The 12397-nt window shown below is 52.5% G+C and overlaps 2 protein-coding genes across 4 annotated transcripts; both read left to right on the plus strand.

Annotated features, from left to right (window-relative positions):
- Nucleotides 1-265: 265 nt before the first annotated feature.
- Etv2 (ETS variant transcription factor 2) lies at nucleotides 266-2619 on the plus strand. Its single transcript, XM_048369439.1, has 4 exons — nucleotides 266-395; nucleotides 497-574; nucleotides 2079-2191; nucleotides 2393-2619. The coding sequence occupies exons 1-4, from the start codon at nucleotides 266-268 to the stop codon at nucleotides 2591-2593; spliced, it is 522 nt and encodes a 173-aa protein (XP_048225396.1). The 3' UTR covers nucleotides 2594-2619.
- Nucleotides 2620-4380: 1761 nt separating this feature from the next.
- LOC125368460 (cytochrome c oxidase subunit 6B1) lies at nucleotides 4381-10913 on the plus strand. 3 transcript variants are annotated; one of them, XM_048369438.1, is made up of 5 exons: nucleotides 4381-4469; nucleotides 6083-6086; nucleotides 7183-7300; nucleotides 8541-8641; nucleotides 10732-10913. In XM_048369438.1, the coding sequence occupies exons 3-5, from the start codon at nucleotides 7195-7197 to the stop codon at nucleotides 10783-10785; spliced, it is 261 nt and encodes an 86-aa protein (XP_048225395.1). In that variant the 5' UTR covers nucleotides 4381-4469; nucleotides 6083-6086; nucleotides 7183-7194; the 3' UTR covers nucleotides 10786-10913. The 3 variants fall into 3 exon arrangements, with proteins under 3 accessions (XP_048225395.1, XP_048225394.1, XP_048225392.1); XM_048369437.1 differs by lacking the exon at nucleotides 6083-6086 and having other exon boundaries at nucleotides 4381-4477; nucleotides 7182-7300; XM_048369435.1 differs by lacking the exon at nucleotides 6083-6086 and having other exon boundaries at nucleotides 4407-4480; nucleotides 7184-7300.
- The last annotated feature ends 1484 nt before the right edge of the window (nucleotides 10914-12397 follow it).

The raw sequence follows: 12397 nt of genomic DNA on the forward strand, positions 1-12397 counted from the left end.
AAATGGGGCTGAGACCCCAGCCTAAGGACAGAAGAACCCGCCAAAGGTGAGGATGAACTGGGACGCCTGCCGGGATGTCTGGGTTAGGAAGGCCCTGGGGCAGGAGAATGGGGGGACTCCCGTGAAGCTGGAAGCCTGCACTCCTGGGTCAGAGAAAAAGGGGGACTGGGGGAAAGGGTAAGATTCCTGGGGGAAGAGAGAGAGGCCAGGACTCCTGAGGTCTGAGAGAAACCATTGCCAGGGACCCAGACTTCCAGGGCCCCAGATGTCACATTCATTGCCCACAGGACTTTTTCCTTACCCAGGACCTTCAGAAGGCGCACCCATGGATCTGTGGCTTTGGGATGAGGTGCCATCGCAGGAAGTTCCTCCGGGGAGCAAGCTGTCAGGACTGGGTAGGTGGCAAGGACTGGGTAGGTGGACGTGTCTGACAGGGCTGGAAGGGAGCTGGCTCTGCTGACCCCTGACCCTGTCTTCATGTCCCCAGTGCCTGCAGAAGCAACCGAATTTGGCTTTTATTTCCCTGAATTGGAGTTGCAAGGGAATGCACCAACGGTGGAGACATCCTGGAAAGGTGGCTGCCAGGCAGTGGGACTTCTGGGTGCTGGGATGGGGGTGAAGGGACATGCTTGGACCCCGGAGATTGAGCGTCCCCAGGTCCTAAGTAAATGACTCCCAGACCCTGGTGGCTGGATGTGGATGATGGAGGAGATTCTAATTCATTACTCGCACCCCTTCCTAAAACTCAACTGCAAAATCGTCACTCTTAGGCTCTCCAGACCTGGGCCGGAGTCCTGCGCTACCGCACCCCGACGTTCCCTGGGGGACCGGTGAGTTTGTGCTGGGAGGCGGTGGGAAGAGGGGGTGATCCTCAAAGTAGCATGGGGCTGCGGCTGGGAGTTCTGGGGCCCAAGACGCCAGGGCACAAAACAACCCCCGATGGTGTGGGACCAGAACACCTGGGTCTTACTCTTTTGTGGTTCGTCCTCCTCACAGAGACCCCCGCTCAAACACTCCCGTGGAGCGGAGACTGGACAGACTTGGCCCACGACGCCTGGGATCCCTGGAGCCCCGCCCCTCAGACAGCGGGCCCCGCCCCCACCTGCTATGGCCACGCCCCTCCGAACGTAGACTCGGCTGCCGGCCCTGGCCCCTCCCCCTTCGTCCATGGCCCCGCCCTCCTCTGCCGTGGGCCCGCCCCCTCTGACGAAGGCCTCGCCCCCGGCGCTGGTTCCACAGGGGGCCCGGACTGCGCCCTTCAGGCGGGAGCCGCCACCTCTGGGGCGCACGCGCAGACCGCCTGGAACCTCTCCAGCTGGGACTCTTCTGCGGACCCCAACGGTGCCACCTACTGGGACAGGGGCCTCGGCGGGGACGCCCGCGCAGACTGTACCTTTTCTTGGGGTGGGCCTGAGGGTTCGGACTGTAGCACTTCGTGGAATCCGGGGCTGCTGCCTGCGGACTGCGGCATCTCCTCGACGGGGTTCCAGAGTTCAACTCTTCACCCGGAACCGAGGCAGCAAAGGGACCGTGCCATCTTGGTTCGTTACCCCAAAACGAATCACCGAGGTGAGGGGCCCGAGAGGAGATTGTCAAAGGGGAGCAGGGGGGGGGGGGGTGAAGGCAAAGAGGCGGGGCCTACAGCAGCCAGTGGGCGTGGTTAGGATTGCGGAGGGGGCGTGGCCCTGGAAACTGCCGGTGGTGGGCGGGCCTATGCCCCTGGAGCGGGAGAGGGGCGGAGCAAGAGGAAGGGAGGACCAAAGGGGTCGGACTCCGAGATCAAGTGACCAGAAGAGTCTGGATGCCCGGGGTATCTGAGATGGGGGGGTCCCAAACCCCTAAATTCAGATGGGAACCTTGGACACCCAAGGTGTCTGAACCTGACTCTTACATGGAGGGATCCAAACTCATGGATCCTCGACGATGGGGAGATCTCGGTTCCTAGGCCCCAAGGTCGAGAGGACCTGGATCTATCTACAAATGTTAGAGGGGAAGGATCCCGACTCCTTGGGTGATCGAAGCAACGTGGTCTGGGGCTGGCAAGCCTGGGTGTTCACACGCCTGTCTCTGCCCCGCAGGTCCCATTCAGCTGTGGCAGTTTCTCCTGGAGCTGCTCCACGACGAGGCACGTAGCAGCTGCATCCGCTGGACCGGCAACAGCCGCGAGTTCCAGCTGTGCGACCCCAAAGAGGTGGGACGGCTCCCTTCCCAGGACCTCCAAGTCCCGCCCGCACGGCGCCCAGCCCAACCCAGTCTCCCTGGTGCGCGGGGCCCAATCTTTGGCCCCGCCCCAGCCTCGAGTTCTCTGGGCGGGGCTCCATCAGTGTTTCCCCAGGCCCCGCCCCTCCACGCCCATCAAGACTAAGCCCCAACCCCTGGGTCTCCGCTCTAGGTGGCTCGGCTGTGGGGTGAGCGCAAGCGGAAGCCCGGCATGAACTACGAGAAGCTGAGCCGAGGTCTGCGGTACTATTACCGCCGCGACATCGTGCTCAAGAGTGGCGGGCGCAAGTACACATACCGCTTTGGGTGCCGCGTGCCCGGCCTGGCCTGTCCCGCTGGCACTGGGGATGGGCAGGGAACAGAAACCCAATAATAATAATAGTAATAATAAAAAATACTCAGCCAAACCTCGTCTTGAGTGTTTGTCTTCGTCCCTCCCTCTGCCTGAACCCACCCAGAAGCCAAGTTTGTTACCCCCAAAGTTTAGGTGTTAGGCCTCCCAATCACCAAGACCCAGACCCAGCCATCGGAACCCTTATCTGTCCCTCTCCCTCCCTCCCATGAGCCTGGGTCACTTATCAGTGACTTGGGCTACCCCTCTCAGAGGACCAGGGAGTGTGGGCTGCCAGTCCCGCCCGTCGCTAGCTCTGGGGCATCAAAGCCCCGCCACCTGACTGCCACTCTCCCAAGTCCCTACCTTCTGGGGCCAGAGGTACCTATGCTCGGGTTTCCAGCTACTTCTCACATCAGTGGTTGGTGAGCCGCCCACTACCCCTACTACGCGATCGTGACACGACTGTGATTCTGAGACCCAGAACCTTAATAAAGCTACTGTGTGCCCACTATATGATAGAGCATGCAAAATAATGAAAACCACACCATAAGTCTTACTGGGTGTTTGTTCTCCTTTTATGAAACCAAGTCTCTATATAGCCCAGGCTGGCCTCCAACTCACAGTTCTCCTGCTTCCCTCTCCAATGTTGGGATTCCAGGCATTCACACACCACACCCGGCTCTGTGGCTCTGTGGCTCAGGCTTTTAAAGAAATCAGGGCGGGGAAGGGTGGTGGTGGCTGGGAATATGGCCTAGTCGTAGAGTGCTTGCCTCCTATGCATGAAGCCCTAGGTTCCATTCCTCAGCACCACGTTTGGAAAAGGCCAGAAGTGGCGCTGTGTGGCTCAAGTTGGCAGAGTGCTAGTCTTGAGCAAAAGGAAGCCAGGAACAGAGCTCAGGCTCTGAGTTCAAGCCCTAGGATTGGCAAAAAAGAAAAAAAGAAAGAAATCAGAGTCTGATGTAGCTCGGTGAAAAAAGGCATGCCTAGCAAGCTCAACGTCCTTGGTTTGATCCCCAGTACCAAAAAAGAAACCACACACACACACAAAAAGTTAAGCCGAAACATGAAATCAGACCTGCTATGGTTTGCCCTCTCCAGATGAGCACATGGGCACCTGCGCACATAGGGCAGGGCGTCCTGGGGCTTGAACTCAGGGCCTGGGCGCTATCCTTGAGCTTTGTCAGCTCAAAGGCTAGGGCTCTTCCACTGGAGTCACACCTCCATTTCCCAGTGTGTTTTTTTTTTCGTGGTTAATAGGAAATAAGTCTCTCGGATTTTTCTGTCTGGGTAGCTTTGAATGGAAACCCCTAGATCTTAGCCTCCTGAGTAGCTAGAATTACAGGAGTGAGCCACTGCCATCCGGCTATTTTTTGTAAAGTACTTAAAAATTTAGTATCTTTTAGCTTTTATCTAGAACTGTCTTCAGTTCTAAAAGGATCATTTAATTTTTATTTTCCTAAAGTCCATGTACAGAGAGGGGCTACAGTTGCTACGTCAAGTAAAGAGTACATTTCTTTTTGACTGCGGTCAGGGGCATTTTGCCCCACCGCCCCCTTTCCCGCCAGTCTGAGGAGCCGGGAGGATTAGAACTTTCCCAGGGTAAAAACAGAAGGAGACGCCTAAGGCCCGCGTGCCACGCTCCGAGCCATCCCCAGTGCCGCGCCCGCTCAGGATTGGGCGAACAGTGATGATGAGCAGGCATTCAGTCCAATAGGAGAGGGGAAGTCTCTTACGGGCGGGGCCTGAGGAGCCTCAAGGACCGCCTTCCTGTTGGACGCTCTAGCCGCAGGGAAAGACTCGCTTCTACCCTCTCCCCGCCCCCCGCGCCCAGCTTCCGTTCGGTCTGAATTCCGCTTCCGGTCTCATCTTTGGCGTCTTTGCGAAGGGTGACATTGAGCCGTGCGGTACCTCGGGGGTGTCGTTTAGGTGAGTGTGGGGGGCCCAGACCTAGAATCCCTCAACCCAGTGGACGGAAGAACCGTACTTCAGCTTTCCCGAGGACGGAATTAGGCTTCCGATCCGCCCCGGGCGGCCGCCCGCCCTGGGCCCTGGGGGTCCTGTGGTTCCAACCATGGCAGATCATTATGGGCGATGCGTGAGCTCATTTGAGCCTTGGAGCAGCCCTGTGAGGTCGGATCTGTGATTATCCTTCCTGACCACGGGGGAAACCGAGGGTCGGGCGTTAGACCTTTTTAATCACCTGGGCACAGGCATGGCTTCCCGTGGTTTGTGGGGGCCACAGCCTGGCTGTCCTCGTGTCTCCTCCCAGGTCCCTCTTGAACATCCAGCATCCCCCCCCCCTTTTTGTGTGCCAGTCCTGGAGCTTGAACTCGGGGCCTGGCGTGACAGGTAGGGTCTGGCTTCAGCACCACCTTTCATTCACCTTCTCAATACAAGGTCGAGATCTTGCACAAACTACAGCGACTGGGTCTTTGTCCCAGCGGATGTCAATTTAGATCCCGCCCCACCCCATCCAGCCTCCCAAAAGACTATTCTAGTGTTCCAAGCACCCCACCTTGGGTCCCTTGAATTTGACTGAGTAGCACGCTGGCTCTTCCAGTTCTTGGGAATTTAAGGCAGTCTCCATCAGGGGCTGGAAGCTGTGTGTCAGTGTCTTCAGACACATCAAAGGTTTTGAACCCTGGTCCTCAGAATATGTAAAATCCAAAGAGCTCTCTTGGGCTGGGAGGGATGGGGGAAGTGAAGAAAGGGCTGCTATCAGTCAAGATTCATTGTAGTTATAAACTGTTGTGTTGGATGATAACCACTTTGTACAATTATGTAAAGATAATGAAAGTATAATTTTAAAGAAAGATTCAAAGAGAAAAGAGGAGTTATATCCTACATTTTACTAATCTGTCAGTTGATGTGGCAGCATCTGACATTATCAGCAATCAAAATCACAGACATAAGTTTAGAGTGGCAGTTGTCACAGATTACAACTTTTACTCATGATTACTTCAAAATTGTGGTACTTAATAGTATACCCATATCTACACATAACTGTTGGGTTTTGGTTTTTTTTTTTTTTTTTATCCTATGCCTTTTATTTTTTGTGCAGGTACTGGGACTTGAACTCATGACCTGGGCACTGTCCCTTAGCTTTTTTGCTCAAGGCTGACACTCTACCACTTGGGTCATAGCTCCACCTCCATTCCCTCTCTTTTGTTGCTGTTGTTGGTTAATTGGAGATAAGTGTCTCACTGGCTTTCTTGCTTGGCTTGGCTTTGGTAATCAATCCTCAGATCTCAGTCGTTTTCTTTTTCTTTTAGATTTCGGCATTCTGGGTAGTAGATAGGATTAGAGGTGTGAGCCACTGGTGCCCTGTATTCTATACAACTTTTGTTTGTTTGTGTAGCTAGTCGTGGGGCTTGAATTCACAGCCTGGGCACTGAGCTGCTTTTTTTTTTTTTTCTTTTTTGTCCTTGGGCTTGGGTGCTGTTTCTGAGTTCTTTAGCTCAAGGCTAGTGCTCTACCACTTGAGCCACAGTGCCACTTCCAGTTTTCTGGTGGTTAATTGGAGATAAGAGTCTCATGGACTTTCCTGCCCTGGCCTGAGCCACTGCACCCTGCTATCCATGAGCTTCTTTTGCTCAAGGCTAGCACTCTACCACTTGAGCTGCATCACCACTTCTGGCTTTTTCTGTTTATGTGACACTGAGTAATGGAACTTAGGGCTTCATGCATGTAGGCAAGCACTCTACCGGTAAGCCACATTCCCAGCCTCTATGTCATTTTTATTACCTTCGAACATATTCTTAGAAAATTGTTTATAAAACATCAGACCCCTGAGGAGTGTGTGGTACCAAAAAAGAAATTTAGGCGGGACACTGGTGGTTCATGCCTGTCATCCTGGCTACTCAGGAGGCTGAGATCTAAGGATCACGTTTCAAAGCCAGCCAGGGCAGGAAAGTCCATAAGACTCTTATCTCCTACTAACTACCAGAAAACTGGAAGTGGCACTGTCACTCAAGTGGTAGAGTGCTACTCAGGGACATTGCCCAGGCACTGAGTTCAAGGACCACAACTGACAAAAAAGAAAAATTTAGCTGAATGCTGGTGGCTCACATGTGTAATCCTAGCTACTACTCAGGAGTCTGAGATCTGAACATCCGGGTTTGAAGCCAGCCCAATCAGAAAAGTCAATGAGACTCTTATCTCCAATTAACTACCAGAAACCTGGAAGTGGAGCTGTGGCCCAGTGTCATAGAATACCAGCCTTGAGCAAAAGAGCTTAGAAACAGCACCTAGGCCCCCAGTTCAAGCCCCATGACCAACAAGGAAGAAAAGCAATTTAAAGATCTTTGCAATGTGGAGTTCACTGATGATTGAGTCCCACCGACACGTGTGCGGGGTGACCTTGGGAAGCCACTTAGATATATGTCCTGGTGCCTCTCCCTTGTCTGAGCATCAGGGATAGTGGAATTAACCCCAGACTTTCAAACTAGCTGTAGCAGGAAGGTGTTAGAACAGCTGCTGGCGTGGAGTATTTGGGGACTGGGAACTATCCCATAGATATGTGGATTTTGTGGGGAGAGAGGAGGACCTCACTTTCTTTCCTCTGGGTCTGGGGCTCCCACATTTGGCCTGGCTAGGCTGATGTACCCACACTATCCCCTTTGTTTCCAGGACTCAGCACCATGGCGGAAGACATCAAGAGCAAAATCAAGAACTACAAAACAGCCCCTTTTGACAGCCGCTTCCCTAACCAGAACCAGACCAGGAACTGCTGGCAGAACTACCTGGGTATGCTGGGCCTGTGAGGGGCATGGGGGGCAGAGCTTCCCTGCCAGGGACGCACAGCTCAGGGCGCTCACCTCTGCTCCCTCACACACATCTCAGCCTGACCCTGTCGTTCTCAACAGCCATCCCTGGAGAACCCAGACCTGCTGTGCTCAAGACATGGCCGGGGTCACAACTGGTTCCTACAATAACAGCTCCCTTCCCCCACTGGGAGATTGAATCTAGAGCGTCAAGCATGCCACACTAAGAGCTCTACTGGACCCTTCTCTTTCTTTTATTTTTTTAGTCAGGGGCTTGAACTCAAGGTCTGGGCGCTGTCCCTAGGATCTTTTTCTCAACACTAGTACTCTATCACTTTGAGCCACAGTGCCACTTCCAGTTTTTGAGTGATTAGTTGGAGATAAGAGTTTCATGGGGACTTTCCTACCTGAGCTGCAGATAGTCTCAGCAAGGGCTTCATTTTGCTTTTAAGACAAGTTCTCATTAACTCTGTCCTGGCCAATTGACCATAAACTTGTGATCCTATTGTCTCCCCCTCTGAGTAGCTGAGATTGCATGTGTGTGCCAACACTCCCAAGTGTGTGTGTACAGTGTATACGCGTACGTCTGCATACGTGTGTGTGCACATGTACACACATAACATACTTATAGGGAGTGAGTAAAATGTGCAGCCAAATGAGTAATCGTGAAGTAAGCCCCCTGAGCGCTCATGACCCATACAGAGAAACAGATGTTGCCAGCGCTGTGAGCCTGCCTTGTGCCCTGTCTTAGCACAACTCCCTTCTTTCCCGCTCACAGACTTAAGATGACCGCAGCGGTATCTTACCAACACTTAGATTTGCCTCTTTGGAAGCTGTGTGTGTGTGTGTGTGTGTGTGTGTGTGTGTGCGTGTGCGTGTGCGCGCGCGCGCGTGCATGTATGCACACATGTGCCTGTCCTAGTGTGTGAACTCAGGGCTTAGGCACTGTCCCTGAGCTTTTTTCTCAAGGCCAGTGGTCTACCACTTGAGCAACAGCCTACAGCTCTCCTTCTGTCTCCCTCCCTCCCCACCCCGGCTTATTGGAAATAAGAGTCTCATGGACTTTTCCTTGCCTGGACTAGCCCCGAACTGCACTCAGATCTCAGCCTCCTGAGTAGCTGGGACTCCAGGCGTGAGCCACCAGCACCTGGCCTTCACTGCATTTTGATTGAAACTGTGTCCAGCCCTTGGTGTACACTGACCCCGGATCGCTTCCTTCACAGACTTCCACCGCTGTGAGAAGGCCATGACAGAGAAAGGAGGAGACGTGTCTGTGTGCCAGTGGTACCAGCGGGTGTACAAGTCCCTCTGCCCTCTATCTTGGGTAGGTGTCTTCCCGGGAAGCCCTTGGGGTTCTGGGGTGGGGACTGAGTAGGGGGAGTGTGGTGCATTGGCGGGATTCTCTGCAGCACAGATTGAGAGCAGGGCCCCGCTGCCTGTGGTCATTCTCCCTGATGTACTTGTCTGTATCCTCCCATTCTTCAGCTGGTCAGGGCCCCCAGCCAAGGTGACTGACTGGGTCTTCTTGCCAGATCTGTCTCGGTTTTGTCTGCACACGTAGCCTGTCCGGTCCTCTTTAAATTCAGAACTTTCTGTGCATGAATGTGTTTATTTGTGAGGCTGAGGATTGAACTCAAGGCCTCAAAACTGCTTAGCAAGGCCCTCTACCCCAGAGCTACACCCCCGAGTCCCCTTATCCTTTTTTTTCGGGGGGGGGGGGGTCGGTTGTGGGGCTTGAACTCAGGGCCTGGACATTGTCCCTGAGCTGTTCAGCTCAAGGTTATCACTATACCACTTGAGCCACAGCACCACTTCCGCTTTTCTAGTAGTTAATTGGAGAGAAGAGTCTCATGGACTTTCCTGCCTAGGCTGGCTTTGAACTGTGATCCTCAGATCTCAGCCTCCTGAGTAGCTAGGATGACAGGCGTGAGCCACCAGGACCTGGCCTTTTTTTTTTTTTTTGCCAATCCTGGGGCTTGAACTCAAGGCCTGGGCACGGTCCCTGAGCTCCTTTTGCTCAAGTTTAGTACTCTACCACTTTGAGCTACAGCTCCACTTCTGGCTTTTTCTATTATTAATCAAAGATAACAGTCTCATGGACTTTGCTGCCCAGGCTGGCTTCAAACCATGATCCTCAGATCTCTGCCTCATGAGTAACTAGGATTACAGGTGTGAGCCACCAGCTCCCAGCTGCAAAATTTCTTACGAACTAATGAGTGCTGGGAATGTGGCTTAGTGGTAGAGTGCTTGCCTAACATGTATGAAACCCTGGGTCACAGGGCCAGAAGTGGCCCTGTGGCTCAAGTGGTAGAGTGTTAGCCTTGAGCAAAAGAAGCTCAGGGACAGAACCCAGGCCCTGAGTTCAAGCCCCAGGACTGGCAAAAAAAAAGAAAAAGAAAAAAAGAAACAAGCCATGTGTGGGTGGCTCCCACCTATAATCATAGATCTCAGGAGGCTGCGATCTGAGGATCAGGGTTCAGAGCCAGCCCAGGCAGGAAAGTCTATGAGACTCTTATCTCCAGTGGACTACCCAAAAGAGGTTTGGCTCAAGTGGTAGAGTGCCACCCTTGAGCGAAATTGCTAAGGGGCAGTGCCAAGGCCCTGGATATAAGCCCCAGGACCAGCACAAAGGAGAATACAAAGCAGGAAGTTTCTGTTTCTGCCCTAGACAGCAACCTCCTGGTGATCCCTTTCTCCACTCCTGGGGGCTAGATGTGAGTATTGTACTCCTTTAGTGCCTGCTTGTGTAGGAATAAATAAGTAGGCATACATGTGACACTAGGAGCCATTTATATGGTCAGCACTTTCTGCCACTTAAGGTCAAATGGGCTAAAACCACCAGTGTTTCTTCCTTTTACACAGTTGGAAACTGAAGCCCAGATTAGTTGTGTAACTTGCCTAAGGTCACACAGCAAGGAAACAATGGATTGAGGGTTCCCAGCCAGTGTCTCCTGTCCATGCTTCATCTACTACCTCTTCTGTCTATAGTCTAAATGTGACAGACATGTGCATGTGTGTCTCAGGACTAATGTTTGCCCTTGAGGACACAACCCAGAGATCCATTCATGGGAGAACATGAATTCTGTTCCGAACAGATTCATGCCAAAACAGCTTGTTCACGGTTGCCTAGTATTCCATCTTTCCACTGTTTTGACAAGCAGTGCAGTGATGTGGCTGAGCCACACTCTCAAAGCTGAGCTCAGCATTTCTCTTCCCATTTCTTCCCCGAACTCAGCACACTTAGGACCAGGAAGTTTGGGATTGTTTTTGGGAGGAATGCCAATGTTGGTTCCCTGGCTCCCAAGACAATGGTTTGTACAGAGCAGGCACTGTGGTTTGTGCTGACCCAGAAGAAGAGCCCCCAGCACCCTCCCTGCAGAGCGGGGAGTGACACCCTGTCCCCTCTCCCCACAGGTCTCCGCCTGGGATGACCGCCGGGCAGAAGGCACGTTTCCTGGGAAGATCTGAACCTGATGCAGCTGTCTCTCCTTGTCCTCTGGCCTTCCTGGGGTGCTAAGGGGGTCCCAGGGGCATGACAGCCCCCGCCCTGGGACTGTGCACCGTGACTTAACTAATAAAACATCACGGGGAAAGTGTTGGCTGTGTATGAAGCCGGATGGGGGACGAAGCGGGGTGTGTTGTGGGTGCTGGGCGGTCAACGGGCTCAGAGGGTTGCCCTCTGCTGATCCTTTTCCTTCCACCGTGTTGAACTCTGGCGACCTCCTGCCGGACAGTCACTGGGCACAGACAGTGCCTCAAATCCCTGCGGGGCTAAAACCGATCTGCCTGCTTGCCCTCAGTGTCTGGACTGACTTTTAGCTTTACTTATGTGTAATTTTTATTTATTCATTCATTCATTGTCACTATTGAAGCTTGGACTCCAAACGCTACTGGATGCTATCCCTTAGAGTTTGTTTTGTTTTGTTTCGTTTCACTAAGGGACTGGCCCTTTACCACCTAAGCCACAGCCCCACTTCAGGCATTTTGCTGGTTCACTGGAGATCAGAGTCTCATGGACTTTCCTGCCCAGGCTGGCTTCAAACCACAGTCCTCAGATCTCAGCTTCCTGAGTAGCTAAGATGACAGCCACCAGCACCTACTGTCCAGACTTCTTGTTCTGACCTTAAGAGAGGATTTCATTCCATTGTTGTCAAAGAACAATGCTTTAAAAAAAAAAATCAGATATTTAAGTTTAATGGGAGTTACTTCACGCACTAACCTGAAATCCATCCTGGAGAATGTTCTGATGGGCTTATGCTTAAGAAGAATGTGTCCTGGGGCTGGGAATATGGCTTAGTGGTAGAGTGCTTGCTTTGCACCCATGAAGCCCTGGGTTCCATTCCTTAGTACCACATAAACAGAAAATGCTGTAAGTGGCGCTGTTGCTCAAGTGGTAGAGTGCTAGCTTTGAGGAAAAGAAGCTTAGGGACAGTGCTCAGGCCGAGTTCAAGCCCCAAGACTGACAGAAGAAGAATGAGTCCTGCTGTCATGAATTATTCCTCCTGTCTGCCAGGCCTGGTGGCTTCACAGCCGTTGTTCTAGACCTCCATCCACTCACTCTATCCATTGTTGAGGACGTGGTATTGGCAACCAGCAGGGGGTGCTGGAGGACCACACGCCATGGTAGTCACGCAGCTGTGTCACCTGACACCCAATAAAGGAAACTGGGAAGGAGTTTTTTAATTAAAATATTGAATCTAGTTTTAAAATTCCACTGGAAATGGAAAGGATCAGGAAGATTGCAGTTCAAGGCCAGCCTAGATAAAAAAAAAAAAAAATGAGATACCATCTCAACTACCAAGCTGGGTATGGTGGCATATTGCTGTGATCCAGCTACCAGGAAGCATAGGAAGGAAGAAAGGACGAAGGCCTACCCAGGCTAAGCAAGGTGAGACTCAGCCAGGTGCTGGTGGTTCACACCTATCATCCTAGCTACTAAGGAGGTTGAGATCTGAGAATCACAGCTCGAAACCAGCCTGGGCAGAAAAGTTCATGAGACCACTTACCCCAGTTAATTAGCACACAGAGTGAGAATGAAGAATAAAGCAAAAAGGGCTGGGGATGTGGCTGAAGTGACCGA

Source organism: Perognathus longimembris, chromosome 20 (genome assembly GCF_023159225.1).
Source record: "Perognathus longimembris pacificus isolate PPM17 chromosome 20, ASM2315922v1, whole genome shotgun sequence".
Classification (NCBI taxonomy): Eukaryota; Metazoa; Chordata; class Mammalia; order Rodentia; family Heteromyidae; genus Perognathus; species Perognathus longimembris.